The 18,555-nt window shown below is 43.6% G+C and overlaps 1 protein-coding gene across 2 annotated transcripts in view; it reads right to left on the bottom strand.

Moving 5' to 3' along the window:
* Window positions 1-8,278: 8,278 nt before the first annotated feature.
* Window positions 8,279-18,555, bottom strand: part of alcama (activated leukocyte cell adhesion molecule a) — a 117,553-nt gene continuing 107,276 nt past the window's right edge. The window contains exons 14-16 of one of the 2 annotated variants that reach the window (XM_034098359.2): window positions 12,078-12,192; window positions 11,789-11,885; window positions 8,279-11,237 (exon numbers count right to left, since the gene is read on the bottom strand). In XM_034098359.2, coding sequence (XP_033954250.1) covers window positions 11,792-11,885; window positions 12,078-12,192 — 209 coding nt within the window. In that variant the 3' untranslated portion in view covers window positions 8,279-11,237; window positions 11,789-11,791. The remainder of the gene's footprint in view (window positions 11,238-11,788; window positions 11,886-12,077; window positions 12,193-18,555) is intronic. The other variant, XM_034098361.2, reaches the window with a different exon arrangement.

Below are 18,555 nucleotides of genomic sequence, written 5' to 3'. Positions count from 1 at the left end.
ATGCATCCACGAAGGAGCCGTGGAGGACCGCGGAGGACCCATCAGTGTATCCTCGATCATAGCTCCTCCAGAGAGCCTCCTCGATGCTCGATGCTCGGTCCTCGAAGTGCATTTAGAGAAATTAGATGTCCTTCAACATGGCGCGCTAAAATTCATTTCCGGGTCACTACCGGAGGACCGAGGAGTCGAGGGGGAATCGATGAAATGAGAAAGGGCCTGCACACTGACTAGTTTTGTAGTCCAACAGGAACTTAATTGTTGTGTTGTTTTGTGTTTTACGTTGCACCTCAGAGACAGTGTGATTATTGTCAGGCCTATAAAGTTTGGCAAAAAAAAAAAAGTCAGCTGATCAAATGCATTTGCCTCATTTTATGAGCTTCACAACACCTGTGCCTTGTACCGCAGAGTTTGCAACGTCACAAATTAATGGTGCCAATCTTCAGTCAGATGTTTTTGTTTTGAATGTGTAATGTAACATTTTCAGTAAGAATAACGGACAAAAGGAGTGCAAATACAATTTATTTTAAATAAAAACGAAATAATATACATAAGTTACTCTAAATGTTAATCTGTTAATTGATTAAGTAAACACATTTTGTCAAATAAAGTGACAGGCTAGGCCTGTGCAGGTGGTAACAGCTATGCCCAGCATGGGCTAAGTTCTGTAGGTGCAACTGGTGCAGGTCCTCCTCCATCAGGCCTGGTCCTCCTCCCTCAGGCCTGGTCCTCCTCCCTCAGCCCTGGTCCTCCTCCATCAGGCCTGGTCCTCCTCGCAGGGAAAGACCCTCTCTGGCCAAAGCAACAGACAGGACGTTCATAAAGCTGAGGTCTCCCCCAAGGTCTCTAATCATCCATCCTGTGAATATGAGAGGGGAACAAATAGTGTAATAGATGCTTTGGACAATAAGAAATATAAAGTTAAGTGTTGAGTTGCTCAGTTTTTTAGATTGACATGGTTTAATAATACAAACAAAAGGAGAGGCACCGTAAAATAAAGATTGGTCTTTCAATAAATTGTGTTGATTTTGTCTTTTGAATTGTTTGTCTAAAGTCAAGTAGCTAGAACTGTTACTTATAGTTTGAATGATACAGTCTGGTTATAATGTTTGGAGGAGGAATCACAGGTAAGAGCACCATTTGTTGTGTTCCATCCACAACAAATTGATGTGTGTGTATTTATTGATCTACTATTTCTTGAATCATTACTGTCAGTCCAAAACAAGATATTTTGTTTCATTAACATGTTTTTAAAACATCATCTCTTTTCCACTACACTATCTTGAATATTTTAGTTTTTACATCACTACATTGATCTAACAGCTTTAACATTGTAAAGGTGTCACTTCGGACTCTGGGTAATTATGACAGCATGTCCTACTATTTTGAGAGTTTGAACAAACCAGACCTTCATCCATTAATGTAGAAAATAGTCGGCACATTAAACCATTATGAAAGTAATCATTAGTTAGCTCATTGTTCAAAATGAGCTCCAACTACAACAGTTAAGTCAAATCTTGCATCGGTAATAACAATAAAACAACTGATATAATATAATAGTATAACTTGTGTCTACTTTAAATACTTGAGCAACACTTTCCTAATTATACTAGCATACTTTTACTAAAGTAACATTAACATGTTTAAATGCAGGGCTTTTGTAAGAGAGTATTTCGTATAGTGTAGCATGGTCTACTTGACTTATCTAACCGAAGTGATCGTTACGTTACTTTGCAAACCGCCAACCCAGGACCTTGAAATGCTTCTTATGAAGCCACTCCTTCGTTGCCCGGGCGGTGTGTTTGGGATCATTGTCATGCTGAAAGACCCAGCCATGTTTCATCTTCAATGCCCTTGCTGAAAATCTCACGATACATGGCCCCATTCATTCTTTCCTTTACACGGATCAGTCGTCCTGGAAAAACAGCCCCAAAGCATGATGTTCTCATTCATAACACTCCGTTCGATGTCTCACTATGGGATGCGCCTCAACGCGTATGCAAACAGAAGCATCAATCTCATTACGCCAATCCTGATTGGCTGGTGATCTTGACGTCAACGTCAGGGAATCCACCCACCCTTTAAGTAGCTTGCGCTACGACGCAGCGTCATTCAAACACCTCTTCTCGCTTCAGAGTACATCTCGTTTTATCAGTAGCCGGGCTAGCTTAAAGGTCCACAGACTGAACCTAAGCTAACATTCGGTCGACGGGCGCTTGCCGGTTACTTTTTTGCTTTGCAAGAAGATTGAGCAATATTAACACACCAGTTAATATTGGAATCTGCCTCGCCGTTCTTTCTGTCTAAATAACGGTAAGGTTTGATTTTTTTCTTCAAGCTAGTAACATACCTGTTGCTAGTTTGTTCTTCCCTTCACACCGACACCATGGTAAAGAGGACGTTCTCTTTTCTCTCTCACACCAGAGGAGACAGAGATAAAAAAGGTATTAACACACCAGTTAATATTCTTTAAAGAATAAAATCAACACCGTCGCCTTTTTTCCTTTCGGACTAACGGCAAGGTTAGATTTTTTTCTCAGTAACGTACCTGTTACTAGCGTCTCCACTCCACGCCGACACCCCGGCGATCGAAGATGGACCCTTCTCTCCCTCACACCAGAGGAGTCAGGGACTCGGAGGCTCGGCTATGCGGCTGCAGGTTTAAAATTTCAGGCACAGACTCACACCAGGTCTGCTCGTCCTGCCTCGGGCTGGAACACGCCCGGGAGGCTATCGATAACCCCAGCTCGTGCATTGTACCCGCTTCACCATGAAGAGCCTCCGCCGACGGTTAGCACGCCAAGCTAGCTTGTCGGGACAGGACCCCCTCATGTCTGCTGATTCGCCGTCCGGCAATCAAGACATGGTGGCGTCCGCCGCAGAGATTGAGCCCCGCGCTGTGTCAGACTGGGGCTCAACAACAGCGACAGCCGCTGAACCGGAGCCCCACGCCGTTTCAGGCTGGGACCCGGTGGCGGCAAGAGCCGCGAGAGCGGAGCCCCGCGCTGCGTCCAGGCTGGACATCCCATGGCCTGAAGCGGCCAAGGAGACCTCCAGATCTCGCTACGAGGGGAAGAACTTGCCCCAAGCAGCGAGGACGAAGAGGCAGCTCCTTCCAGTCTTTCCGGAGATGCTGGTGTCGGTCTCGTGGAGAGACCGTCCCTTCAGCAACAAGGCCCCAATCCAGGGTGCCTCCTCCCTGCACTGTGACGGTATGGAGAGGCTCGGCCTGCTCCGCATGCCACCCATTGAACCGCTGGTGGCAGCCCACCTCCAACCAAGGCTGGCTTCGACACCAAGCAGGAACCCCATGCTACCGACAAAGGCAGACCGGTTTCAGTCAGCGATGACCGAACGGGCCTATAAAGCCGCAGCTTTGTCCGCCAGGGCTCTCAACGTCTCCTCGCTGCTGACCGCCTACCAGGCGGAGCTTTGCGAGGACATGTCGAGCAGACCTGAGCCTGCCGTGTGGGACGAGATCTCAGCGATCACGGACATTTGCCTCAGTGTGCAGCGCTGTGCAGTCCAAGCCACGGGCAAAGCACTGGGAATGATGGTGGTACAGGTCTCTCCTGCCAGGTGGCTCAACCTGACCAACCTTCCAGACAGGGAAAAAGAGGATGTTCTGGACATGCCTATTGTTCCCGAGGGCATATTTGGCTCCGCTCTAGCTTCAATGCAGCTGAGGTGCGAGTCAAAAAGGAAGGGAGACGAGGCTTTCCAGCTCTGTCTCCCCCGAAGGGTCCAGCTGCCACCTCCAATGGTCCCGCTGCAGGCCTTCACCCAAGCTGTCTCACGTCCTGCCCGGTTCAAAATACCGGAGCAGCAGAGACCGCAGCCCGTCCCGGGTCCCCAGCCCAGGCACGAGGTAAGAGGGAGCTGGCCAAGAAAATCTCCGGTCCCGGCAGAGGCCGCTCAGGCTCAGCCGACCCAGGTTTTCAGCCACCAGGCGAGGAAGAAGAAGCGGGCGGCCTGACAGCCTCCTCTCCTCTCCTCGATGAAGGAGCTGGAAGTTCCCTGTTCCTCAGCTCCAGAGCACGTTCCAGTGTTGGATGCTCATGTGTTTTCGGGGTGACGCCACTCCCCCATCTTCCCGCCGCCTCGAGTGATGCCAAAACGTCATCCTCAAGTTTTCGCCATCAGGGAAATGGACTTAACATCAAAGACAGCAAGTTCCGCTGCCTGTTTAAGTCACACAAACACATGTCATCATTGTTGTTTCAAAATAAATCATTGTCCACTGTCGTTTCCAGGCTTGAAGCCAAGGGCGCAGTCAATAAAAATGAAAAGAAAAACAATAAAAACAATAAACAGTCTGTCGTCTGCCCCTCTTTTGAGAGCGGCTACGGCCTCTCGCTCTGGTCATCACAGACGCATGTCTGACGGGCTGGGGGGGTATATACGAATGTCGACCTGTGAGGGGTCTCTGGAGCAGAGACCTCCAACAGTCACCCATAAATTATCTGGAGCTTTTAGCGGTGTTCCTCACCCTGAAACGCTTTCTGCCTTTTCTCAGAGGACACCATGTCCTCGTGAGGACAGACAACACGACCACAATATCGTATATAAACCGCCAAGGGGGTTTGCGTTCTCTCCAGTTACACATGCTGGCACGCAAACTGATCCTATGGAGCTGCGGACGTCTCCTCTCTCTGAGAGCGACGCACGTACCAGGAGTGATGAACCTCGGGGCGGATCTGCTGTCCAGAGGTGCACTACTATATGCAGACTGGACTCTACATCCAATTATTGTGAGTCAGCTGTGGGTGCGTTACGGCAGAGCCGCAGTAGATCTGTTCACATCAAAAGAAAATGCTCAATGTCAGCTGTTCTTTTCGATGCGCGATTTAAACGCACCGTTAGGCATGGACGAGCTCACGCACGTTTGGCCTCCGGTCCTTCTGTGCGCCTGGCTCTAATACCCCCAACTCTGGCCAGAGTGAAGGAACAACGCCACACACTTATCCTGATAGCTCCACACTGGCCTGCAATGTACTGGCTGGCGGAGACATATCAGCTGCTGTGCGGGCAGCCGTGGCAGCTCCCGCTACGCAGGGACATACTGTCTCAGGCGGGGGGGGGGCGATCTTTCACCCACACCCAGAGCACTTGGCACTATGGGCCTCCTGGCCCGTGAGTAGTACCATCTGAATACAGTGGGTCTCCCTCAGAAGGTGATAAACACTATTCAGAGTGCAAGAGCTTCCTCCACCAGGTCCCTCTATGACTGTAAGTGGAGGGTGTTTGAGGAGTGGTGCCTTCAAAAAGGACACATCTCTTTTCAATGTCCCTGTCGGGGTGATTCTATCATTCCTACAGGACCTGATGGATACACACAGAGCTTTCTCTACGATCAAAGTGTACCTGGCTGCTATTGCTGCATGCCATGTGGGCTTTGAGGGAAAGACGGCTAGCCAACATCCCTTGGTCTGCCGTTTTATGAAGGGGCTCGCAGGCTCCTCCCTGTTTCCAGGTCACTGGTGCCCTTATGGGACTTGGCAGCGGTTTTAGATGGGCTCACTCGACCTCCATTTGAACCCCTGGAAGAAGCTGACATGAAACACTTGTCACTGAAGACAGTGCTGTTACTGGCTCTGGCATCTGCCAAGCGAGTCAGTGACATTCATGCGCTCTCTGTACATCCTTCATGCACTCAGTTTGCCCCGGGGCAAACGAGAGTGTTGCTGAAGCCCAACCCTGCGTTTATACCTAAGGTGGTTGGCTCATGTACCCCCATTGACATTGTGGCATTTCCTCCGCCACTGTGTTCTTCTGAGGAACACAGGGGCAGAATTTGCTGTGTCCAGTCCGTGCTTTACGCACCTATATGGACAGGTCAAGAGTTTCGTTGTAATGACCAACTCTTTGTATCCTGGGCTAACCCTCAGAAGGGCATGCCCGTTACCAGGCAACGGCTCTCCCACTGGATTGTGGAAGCGATTGCTCTGGCTTATACGAGTCAGGGTTTGCAGGCACCAACAGGCCTGCGTGCTCATTCTACTCGTGAACTGGCTACATCCTGGGCTTTGTTCAAGGGTGTTTCCATCCAAGACATCTGTGCAGCAGCGAGCTGGTCCTCGCCGCTCACTTTTGTCCGCTTTTACAGGCTAGACGTCTCTGCTCCAAGTGTGGCCCGTGCAGTGCTGGGTCCCGTGTTGAGACAGGGTTCTGCCTGTTAAGTTCTGGTTGTTTTTGGTGATTTTCGAGATAAGCTCGTCTGGCAATACGGGAGTTTCAATATCCCATAGTGAGACATCGAACGGAGTGTTATGAATGAGAACTATAGGTTACTTACGTAACCCCAGCCCTCAGAGTAACATGAAGTGAGATGTCTCACCAGACGGCCCTTCTTGCTAAGGCGAAGCGAGCAGAGGTGCTTATTTTGAATGACGCTGCGCCGTAGCGCAAGCTACTTATAGGGGGTGGATTCTCTGACGTTGACGTCAAGATCACCAGCCAATCAGGATTGGCGTAATGAGATTGATGCTTCTGTTTGCATACGCGTTGAGGCGCATCCCATAGTGATACATCTCACTTCATGTTACTCTGAGCCCTGGGGTTACGTAAGTAACCTATAGTTTCCACCCCCATGTTTCACAGTAGGTGTTCTTTGGATGCAACTCAGCATTCTTTCTCCTCCAAACACGTCTAGTTGAGTTTTTACCAAAAAGTTCTATTTTGGTTTCATCTGACCATATGACATCCTCCCAATCCTCTTCTGGACCATCTAAATGCTCTCTAGCAAACTTCAGACGGGCCTGGACATGTACTGGCTTAAGCAGGGGACACGTCTGGCACTGCAGGGTTTGAGTCCCTGGCGGCGTAGTGTGTTACTGATGGTAGCCTTTGTTACTTTGGTCCCAGCTCTCTGCAGGTCATGGACTCGGTCCCCCGTGTGGTTCTGGGATCTTTGCTCACCGTCTCTTCTTGTGATCACTTTGACCCCACGGGGTGAGATCTTGCGTGGAGCCCCAGATCGAGGGAGATTATCAGTGGTCTTGTATGTCTTCCATTTTCTAATAATTGCTCCCACAGTTGATTTCTTCACACCAAGCTGCTTACCTATTGCAGATGCAGTCTTCCCAGCCTGGTGCAGGTCTACCATTTTGTTTCTGGTGTCCTTTGACAGCTCTTTGGTCTTGGCCATAGTGGAGTTTGGAGTGTGACTGTTTGAGGTTGTGGACAGGTGTCTTTTATACTGATAACGAGTTCAAACAGGTGCCATTAATACAGTTAACGAGTGGAGGACAGAGGAGGCTCTTAAAGGAGAAGTTACAGGTCTGTGAGAGCCAGACATCTTGTTTGTTTGTAGGTGACCAAATACTTATTTTACAGAGGAATTGACCAATTAATTCATTACAAATCCTACAATGTGATTTCCTGGATTCTTTCCCCCCATTCTGTCTCTCATAGTTGAAGTGTACCTAGGATGAACAGTACAGGCCTCTCATCTTTTTAAGTGGGAGAACTTGCACAGTTGGTGGCTGACTAAATACTTTTTTGCTCCACTGTATATTCAGTGGCATTCCCCTCCCCCTCCAGGGTTCATTCTTGCATTGTGTTTTTTACTTTGTTTTAATAAATCACTTTTTTTACTTAGCTTTAATAAAGCAGATGATGTGTCGAAGGATTCAGACTTTATTTTTTTTATTTTAGAGTTTGATGGATATTTGTTCAAAACACAGAACACATGACACCTCCAAACTCTCTCAGTGAGCTGACTGCTGTCTAAAAATCAGAGTAATTCATGTGACAGCATTACATCATCAGGATATACAACAAGGTGTATTCCCTTACAGTTAATTAATAAAATATATAATCAGATTTCTTACATTTATAAAAACTAGTAGGATTACAATGTACATTTTCAAATACACTTGCATTGTTGGTCAGTGATTTTATAGGTTTATAGTTTAATATAATCTACCGCTAACATACTGCTAAAAATGGGTTTGATATGTTGGCACCTCGGCTTGTTTCATTTGATCAGAGCATCACTTATAGGATTTGTTCCACAACACGCTATAAACTTATGCAAATGCCTTGGACAGTATGTTGGGATCGGGTTTTCTTGACGTTTTCAGTTGTCTCTGAAACCTGTTCAGGGGAGTCGTGGCAGTTAGATGTCTGAGTGAAGGGAAGTCCAGTCGTCGTCGTCGTCGTCCTCCTCCTCCTCCTCCTCCTCCTCCTCCTCCTCCTCCTCCTCCTCCTCCTCCTCCTCCTCCTCCTCCTCCTCCTCCTCTTACAAATAATCACATACACGTGACGACATGCATTTTGTTTCAAAATGTACACTTTATTGTCAACAACAGTACAAAAACAAAGTCTGTATTTACAACTCTACTATGGCCTCCTGATCGGTCCATCTTTGGTTTCACTGCTGACCTGATTATTTGAAAAGCATAAAAAGCATGAAAATAGAGGTGGTACTTCTGCTGCTGCTTTCATTGTGCCAGGCAACCACCCAGAGCATCTTTACGCTGCCCATTTGGAAGGTGTTGGGAAATTGGTAATGTTGACATACAGTTCAAAAGAGAATGGAATGTCATCTCTTTGCTTCAGATTGGAAAAGTGGCAACGAGACATTTCATTCAGCTGATCACTAGATGTCCCTCATCTTGGACCCTGGTCCTTTGAAATACCGGTACTTTCTTGCCAGGTGCTGAACATGCAGTCTAAAAACACTGTTCAATATGTTGAGTCAAACATATTATTAATCCACTCACACGAGAAATCTGAACAAATGAAAAAGTGAAGGCTTCTTTTGTCAGACCAATTTAAATCACACATATGTTTATGTATTCATTAGCTAAGCAAGAACTGAACTATAAGTGTCAACAAAGTTTAACATTTCTGTTATCAACCCTTTGTCCCTGGCAGGACAATGGGGTGTTGCATTGTGGGAGGTACCATAGTAAAATGATGTAAACCCAGATTACTACCTCATCTAGTCTGACAATCTCCACCAGTCTTCAGTTGTCTCTCACACCACAGAGATAAACATGACACAGCAATATTATCAACAGTAATAATGATACAGCAGAGAATGAGCACAGATGCTGTAAATCAAATCAAGTTGTATTTATATAGCACATTTATAAACGATGTTTGGTTGAGCCAAAGTGCTGTACATAAAATAAAAATAGCCTACAGTAGAGACACTTTACAGCAAATACAACAACACAGATTGTTCAGAATATCAGTATGAGAAAAACGACACCCTCTATCTTTAGACCCTCTGTCCTCAGACCCTCTGTCCTTAGACCCTCACATCGTACAAGGAAACACTTCCAGAGAAACCCCCCAGTTTAAAGGGAACATGGGAGAAACCTCAGGGAGAGCAGCAGAGGAGGGATCCCTCTCCCAGGACGGACAGACGAGCAATAGATGCCGTGTGTAAATCGAAGAGATAATACATTTTACAGCATATAGACCGGATGTTAGGAAATGCATGTGTCTGTAATGAGAAGATGAATCCACGAGGATGTCAGCTACAATCCTGTGGAAGCCGTATAACCATATTCAGTACCGCTTCAACACTTGATGAGGCCTTCACGCAGGCTTAACATCTTTTCTTTGAAGCTGCAGTAACCAGGAAAGGTTGCACACAGAATATAAATACAAAAAAACACTAAAACTCTGACCTGGCACAAAGCAAAGAGAAGAGAAACAGTGTTAAGGAGCTGAAGAGACAATTAAGTGTTTTAAAGTCAACCACAAAGGAACAAAGACTGGAAAAACATAAAGCAATATGAAGTGTGAGGACTTCTGCCTTTTCAAAGTATTTGCAACAGAACATAATTCTAAATGTATCTTGAGATTTCAAAATGTGGATTGTTATTCACCAAAAAGAAGAAATGAGTGTGTCATAATGCTCAATTGTTTTATGTCCAATTTGAATCTTCACAAAGATGATTTAATATCCTGACTTTAACTAGGACGTGTTCTCTAAAGGACAGACGATCCATGTGCCACACATGTGGAGCTTTTCCTTAAGTCTGAGGGCAGTAAAGTGAGTTTACACACAAGTAAAAACTAGGAAAACACATTGGCATACTCAGACAAGGATATATATATATATATATTAGTGCTGTCAAAATTATCGCGTTAACGGCGGTAATGAATTTTTTGAATTAATTGCATTAAAATATTTAACGCATTTAACGCATGTGCAGAATGGCCCGCCCCATACGTGCCACCAGTGGCAGCGCCAGGGTATGGCTGGGGTAGGCTACAACCATACCAAGAAATGGCTTAGTCCCACCATGAAACATTATGTTAAAGTAAGCAAAATAAAGTCTGCCAACTCGCGCGGAGTAAATTGCACAGACAGCAGTTAGTCAGATTGATTTCAGTAGCCACGGTTTTGAAAACTTTTGTCACGTAGTGATCGTCTTCTCAATAGAACATCTTTGATCATGTCTTCTGGCCAATCAGAATCAAGATAACGGCGTGGTGTTGTTGCAGGAAGTCCCGACGACGGAGAATACTTTTGCTGTCGTACAGGGGTGCACATAACTGGTACGCAGGTTATGTGCGTAATCTGAAATGCGTACCGTCACTTGTGTCACAAAGCGCATTTGCGTACCGACGTACTTGTGAAGCTTTTCCAGAAGGCGGTTAGATCACCGGACGACAGAGTCGGTCTCCGTGTGCACAGACAGGGCTGCTGTTAACGTCGGTCTGTACAACGGAACTGTGCCAAAACTACGCCAACCGGCTGGACCCCCTTCACTGGAGAACTGCGCTAAAACAGCTGATCACAACGTTCACACTCTGTGGTCACGAAGTACCCCCCCCCCCCCAGTAAGTACTCCCCCGTTGATAGAAATCAACACGTAATGAATTAAGACCCCACGGTTCTCTTTAATTTTGACACACAGAAAAAGGTTACAATAAACATGTTAGATGGATATATCCGCCTTCTTTCATTTATCTTTCCATTCCCACAACAATAGCTATACATAAAGAAATGACATATTTTGGACATAGGTGGTGATTAATCTGATTAAAAATGTTAATCGTTTGACAGCCCTAATATATATATAATATTCAACATTTGAGTTTTTACATTCTTTGAGGGATTTCAAAAACAATCAAAATCCAAAAAAACCATCACAGAACATGGAGCATTCACCAGGAACACTAAAGAACAGTAACTGAGCAGCTTCAGTGCACACAGGAACAGTGGAGGGGGGGGGAGTCTGGTCCTTACTGTTGAACAGCTGCTTCAACTGCTTCTGCCCCACACACAGAGGAATCAATCATCATTATCATTTCAATCATGTAGCCTAAAGTTTAACATATAATGTCCAGAAAAAAACACTTTAACATTCGCATTCTAAAGGATAATTATTAGTTAATAAATCATAGATCTAAAGGTTTGGTCATCAGTCTAATTAATTACGGAACCTTGTGCTCACTAAAGTCATCTCTGAGCCCACTTTAACAATGTCATGTAATATATAATACAGAACCAGGCAAGAGCTTCACAAATCGGTTCTCATGCGTCCACAAAGCATTCTGCTTCGGACCCTTTGGATAAGAAGTGCACCTAAAATATTGACAATAACAGAGGAAATGACTTTATCATAAACCTTTGTTTTCTATTCCCAATAAGTTTGATTATACAGTTGTATTTCTTTGGAGTATCTGCGTACTGAGTACTTAAATGAATGATGGCTAGACCTAAAAAAAAGATACTGAATAGTGAATGATAAATACTAAATGATACTTTACTTTTAATTTCACGTGTAGCTCACTGTTACATGGACACTGCAAGTGTTCTCACCTCTCAGCCCTGCAGTTCAAACTGCTGGTTCTCCTCCAGCTTCTTGCTCTCCTCTGATGTTCCCACCTCCTTCTCACCAGTTTTCCAGCTTCCTTGTCTGAGTGCAGAATAACAGACGTGTGAAGCAGAAGAACCTCTGCCACAGAATCACCTTCTGACCATCTCCAGACCTCCTAACCCTAACCTGCAGCATCAGCTTCTTCATATTCACACATCACATTCTGGATTTGTCTTCGGGACTCACACGGAGAAACGCTTTTTGGTTGTACATGTGTGTGTGTTTCTCTACCTGGAGTTCTTCATGTAGAGCCAGTAGACGAGTCCCACCACAGCAGCAGCTATGAGGAGCCCTGCCACCCCCCCCACTATGAGCTTGGACTGGTCCTCCGATTCCTCCTTAGATCCTGACAACAGACGAGAACTCTGTGAGGACAGACACACATACTCACACACAGACAACACACACCTACTAGTACTCACAAAAAATAAAATATTTGTGTTGGGTTTTTAATTATTATTAAACTGTGAATATTCACTCAAATGCAAAATATAATAAAAGAAACATTAAGGTGCAGCATTTTGATGAACTGAAATAATCTGGACTTGCTTGTATTTTCATGTTTTTTTTAAAAGAAAAATGAACTTGTCCACATTGCTCTTAACCTCTCAAGCCCTAAGCCTGTTTTTCAGGTTTCAGACTCGAAAATGACATTCCCAGAACAAATGACCATATCTTCTAAAAGGGTTAAATTAATAATCTTTTTTCTCAAAGTGATGATAAACCTGTGAGTTGGATGTAGAAAAGTCAGATTCTATATAGATGTTTTTTATTTTAAAGAAAATTCAGATTGAACATGGTAAAACAACTGTAAATTATAGTGTCCGTCCTAAAGATATGTTGTACTTATAGTGAAAACTAACCTTGGATGATGGGTTAGTAGACTAAAAGCTTTAGGAATCCAAAGTACAACATATAATAAGTACTCTGTATCAAGATTGATGCAAAACAAGTGATATTTGACTTTTTTAGACAGATTTAGCAAAAAAACCCTCTTCTGGGGCCATTTGACCTATCTCTGGCCCCCCTGCTCGATTTTGCCATGTGACATTTCTTCCTGACCGTTAGAGCCAATAGAATCGGAGGGAAATCGTCCCACACACACTCATGAAAAAAAAAAAAATGGTGTCTTCGCGCATTCAATCTTGCTACAGAGCGTAGGAATGGCCTGCTCTACTATTTTAAAACGGAATTGCAGTTTTATTGCTTATAGCTTATCAGAACATTTCAAAGGGGACACAGTCACATTGGATATTAACCTATGGATTAACTACAGCATCGTTTTTATCGTTTTAATGCCATTGAAGACCAGTTTTGACCAAGGTAAGCCATGTTAGCGGTTGTGGCTACCTAGCGCCAAATTGTTTGATGTACGTTTGTGTTGATAACGTCGTGAGTTTGTATCTTTCAGTGTCGAGGTGGGCACCGTTAGATTATGTGTCTTTACGATCATAAACGATGTGTTGGATGTGCACCTAGGATAAGTAATAAGGGAGCTAGGAGTGATTTTCGGTGCAGTAATAGGTTAGCATATTTCACTCGGGGCTAATTCAGGGGGTCAGTGTTAGCATTGTGTTTTTTTGGTGAAAAAAATGAAAAAGATCAGTTAAATTAGTTTTTTACCGTTATATGGATATAACATACACATAGTTTATTAAATATTAAGGTTCCTTAGACGTTGTTTCCTGCAAATCACGGGAGAGATGGGAGTTGTAGTTCATTGAGCGGTTTCACACAAAAAAATGTGTTACTTCACAGTTTTACGACACATTTTTTTTTTTTTGACTTGCAAAATTATCTTTTAAATTGACAAACATCATATGTGTAATTCATGGCACAATTCAAACGGGATTGAAAGATAATCTTTCTCTCTCCATTGACTTCAATACATACTTTTTCCGAAATAAGGTCCCATGGAGCTCCCCGGAAGCGGAGGGACTTTGCCACTCTATTAACTTATGGGCAGAACACGCAGAGTGTGTGGGGCTGCATCTTATGCGCAAATGCGACACAATTATGTGTGCCACAGTTTCTCCCGCAGCGAGGCTAATTTGTTATGTTAATTTCATTCAAAACAAATATATTTAATTCCTTCACTTGCATAGTTTGTGCAAACAAATAAAACAAAATAAAGCGTTGTTATTAATATTTATAAGCTTATAGTTTCATAGAAATGTTTATTCTTAAAGGTTAGATAGAAATTCTATAAACATCTAATCTAGCTCTTAGTAACGCAGTAACATGTCCCGCAAAAACGTCCTATTTGTCCCACATGTGGCTTGTTGGCACCTGGTCACCCTACCTGGAGCCTCTCAAAATACATGTGCATGCGTGCATATGACTGTGTGTTTTGTATCTGTACAAATGCATGTGCTTGTATAAATAAAAAAAACTGCGGGAAAACTGAGTTTCAATAAAGGTTCATTTTAAGCTTATAAATAGTGAAGCAACAAAGTGACACTTCATCACACAACAATCAGTGTCATCTGTGTTGGTATCTGAATGACTTGTCCCTTAGAAACAAAGCACCCTGAGCTGCGTTGTGCCTCAGCAGCATGAACCTCCAGCAGGAGAGCCCCCTCACATGTATTCAGCACAGGAAGCACACACTATTGGCGCATTTCCATTGCAGGGCCTCGCTTGGCTTAGTACGGTATAGTTAGGCCTTGTTAGGCCAGGCTCACTTTATGCTGCGTTTCCATTACAGTTTAGTAGCTGGGGCAGTAACTATAGTAACGCAATGTAGGCGGAGCCGTGACGTCATCTTCAATGCGAACCACAGAAAACCAACATCAGCCGATAGCTGTTAGCACTCAGAGCTCACAGCTCCTCATATCTGTTCAGAAACTAGACACAAGTTAAACAAGTACAAACCACAGACTGCCTGTGTCATGGTGAATACAGTCGCTGCTTTATTTATGTCTGAGTGTTGTCACGATACCAACATTTTGGTTTCGATACCAAGTCAAGAATTGCGATTCCGATTATTTTTCGATACTTAAAAAAAAAAATGTTGTGCTTTATTTCACACCAGAACCACATTGGTAAGTTAGCTACAAAGATAGCCATATTAGACAGTTATCATTGCCATTAATTGCCTCGTCAAACTACGAAAACGTTCGTCACAAAATAAATTACACTTGTTTGACTTAGATTTGAGGGCATGGCTTGAGCATGATGTAATGATGTAATGATCACATTCGCTAACCTGTCTGTCTTTACATTCTTTAAACAGCTCTGGATGCCGGTCGGCGAGGTGCTTAGCCAAGTCTGATGTGTTGGCTCCCTTGGTCTGCAGGGATCTAAAACATGTCTCACAGACAGGCCTCGAGGTGTCCGTAGGCTTGCCCTCACTGTCAGAGATATCGCTCAAATACTTCCACATTTAGCTTCTGGCGTCTTTTTTGTCAACAAGCCGAGGCGCAGCGGCAGTTGCAATCCCACTTGCAGCCATGCTTCTCGCTTTCTCAAATGCTCTGGCAGCTAGCGCGTGCACGAGAGAGGGGAGGGACTTAGAGCGTGCACGAGAGAGGGGAGGGACTTAGAGCAAGCTTGAGAGGGGAGGGACTGCAGGCAGGGAGTGGAAGCAGAGCGCTGAACACACACGGCTCTTATTAAAACAGCGCTTTCTCACCGGAGTACTTTTCCCCGTCATTCTTAAAGTACCGATACTAATGAAACGGAGGAATCGTACGTTTTTAACGGCAGGGTATCGCGGTACCTTTCAAGTATCGGTACACCGTGCAACACTAGTCTGTATAGGCCGTTTTGTGAGTGTGGACGGTTGGAGCATCTACTGCGTTAGCTTAGCCGATCTCCATTCAGAAAACACGCATTTGAAAAGGTTGTTCGCCTGCCGTCTGTCTGCAGACTTGTCAAAGCATTAATTCATGGTTTTTACTAACCGGTATTAGTATGTTGTTACTTCGGCATCATTTTGAACGTGTATTACAATTAAATCACGGTCAAATATGTTCATCTTGTTGTAGTTGTAGCACCCTTGCCAGCGATTCTCTCTCTAGTTTAGCATGCTCAGCCCGACTCAGCCTGGTTGTTCCTGGCCCGCTAAGAACCTCGATTTTATGGGGCCAGAAAAACTGTGAAATAGTACCCGCTAGCCGGTACTACGCCAAGTGGAAACGCAACCAAAAACGGGCTGTAGTGGAAATGCGCCATAAGTCAGGCTCCTGGTGGGCCTCATTTCATTTAATCGTTTATTCAGCAGGGACAATGCACATTAATGAACACTTAAAACAAAAAAAATGCATAGTGTAAATATGCCGGATTTTAGCTTGGAGCTCATTTCCATCCGCAGTCCTTCACATAAAACATTTAAGAACATGACAATTATACACAAAACAAATACATGATAAGCAAACATTGCAAAAGAGCAAGAGCAGCACACACAACTATTTACCACATGGCAGTACAATGTAGCAGCAACGACATATAAGGTGCAAGAGGAGATACAAGAGCCACATAAAGTGAGAGAGGAGATACAAGAGATACATAAAGTGAGAGAGGAGATACAAGAGATACATAAAGAGAGAGAGGAGATACAAGAGATACATAAAGTGAGAGAGGAGATACAAGAGATACATAAAGTGAGAGAGGAGATACAAGAGATACATAAAGAGAGAGAGGAGATACAAGAGATACATAAAGTGAGAGAGGAGATACAAGAGATACATAAAGTGAGAGAGGAGATACAAGAGATACATAAACAGAGAGAGGAGATACAAGAGATACATAAAGTGAGAGAGGAGATACAAGAGATACATAAAGTGAGAGAGGAGATACAAGAGATACATAAAGAGAGAGAGGAGATACAAGAGATACATAAAGTGAGAGAGGAGATACAAGAGCTGCATAAAGTGAGAGAGGAGATACAAGAGATACATAAAGTGAGAGAGGAGATACAAGAGATACATAAAGAGAGAGAGGAGATACAAGAGATACATAAAGTGAGAGAGGAGATACAAGAGATACATAAAGTGAGAGAGGAGATACAAGAGATACATAAAGAGAGAGAGGAGATACAAGAGATACATAAAGTGAGAGAGGAGATACAAGAGATACATAAAGTGAGAGAGGAGATACAAGAGATACATAAAGTGAGAGAGGAGATACAAGAGATACATAAAGAGAGAGAGGAGATACAAGAGATACATAAAGTGAGAGAGGAGATACAAGAGATACATAAAGTGAGAGAGGAGATACAAGAGATACATAAAGAGAGAGAGGAGATACAAGAGCTACATAAAGAGTGAGAGAGGAGATACAAGAGATACATAAAGTGAGAGAGGAGATACAAGAGATACATAAAGAGAGAGAGGAGATACAAGAGCTGCATAAAGTGAGAGAGGAAATACAAGAGCTGCATAAAGTGAGAGAGGAGATACAAGAGATACATAAAGTGAGAGAGAGGAGATACAAGAGATACATAAAGTGAGAGAGGAGATACAAGAGATACATAAAGAGAGAGAGGAGATACAAGAGCTACATAAAGTGAGAGAGGAGATACAAGAGATACATAAAGTGAGAGAGAGGAGATACAAGAGATACATAAAGTGAGAGAGGAGATACAAGAGATACATAAAGAGAGAGAGGAGATACAAGAGATACATAAAGTGAGAGAGGAGATACAAGAGATACATAAAGAGTGAGAGGAGATACAAGAGCTGCATAAAGAGTGAGAGAGGAGATACAAGAGATACATAAAGAGAGAGAGAGGAGATACAAGAGATACATAAAGAGAGAGAGGAGATACAAGAGATACATAAAGAGAGAGAGGAGATACAAGAGATACATAAAGTGAGAGAGAGGAGATACAAGAGATAAATAAAGTGAGAGAGGAGATACAAGAGATACATAAAGAGAGAGAGGAGATACAAGAGATACATAAAGTGAGAGAGGAGATACAAGAGATACATAAAGAGTGAGAGGAGATACAAGAGCTGCATAAAGAGTGAGAGAGGAGATACAAGAGATACATAAAGAGAGAGAGAGGAGATACAAGAGATACATAAAGAGAGAGAGGAGATACAAGAGATACATAAAGTGAGAGAGAGGAGATACAAGAGATACATAAAGAGAGAGAGGAGATACAAGAGATACATAAAGAGAGAGAGGAGATACAAGAGATACATAAAGAGAGAGAGGAGATACAAGAGCTACATAAAGTGAGAGAGGAGATACAAGAGATACATAAAGAGAGAGAGGAGATACAAGAGCTGCATAAAGTGAGAGAGGAGATACAAGAGATACATAAAGTGAGAGAGGAGATACAAGAGCTGCATAAAGTGAGAGAGGAGATACAAGAGCTGCATAAAGAGAGAGAGAGGAGAAACAAGAGCTACATAAAGAGAGAGAGGAGATACAAGAGATACATAAAGTGAGAGAGGAGATACAAGAGATACATAAAGTGAGAGAGAGGAGATACAAGAGATACATAAAGAGAGAGGAGGAGATACAAGAGATACTAAAGGAGAGAGAGGAGATACAAGAGATAACATAAAGAGAGAGAGAGATACAAGAGAAGAGATACATAACGTGAGAGAGGAGGAGTACAAGAGATACATAAAGTGAGAGAGGAGAGATACAAGAGATACATAAAGAGAGAGGAGATACAAGAGATACATAAAGTGAGAGAGAGGAGATACAAGAGATACATAAAGAGAGAGAGGAGATACGATAAATAAAAGTGAGA

Source organism: Pseudochaenichthys georgianus, chromosome 14 (assembly GCF_902827115.2).
Source record: "Pseudochaenichthys georgianus chromosome 14, fPseGeo1.2, whole genome shotgun sequence".
Classification (NCBI taxonomy): domain Eukaryota; kingdom Metazoa; phylum Chordata; class Actinopteri; order Perciformes; family Channichthyidae; genus Pseudochaenichthys; species Pseudochaenichthys georgianus.
This window is presented reverse-complemented; position numbering and strand designations above follow the sequence as displayed.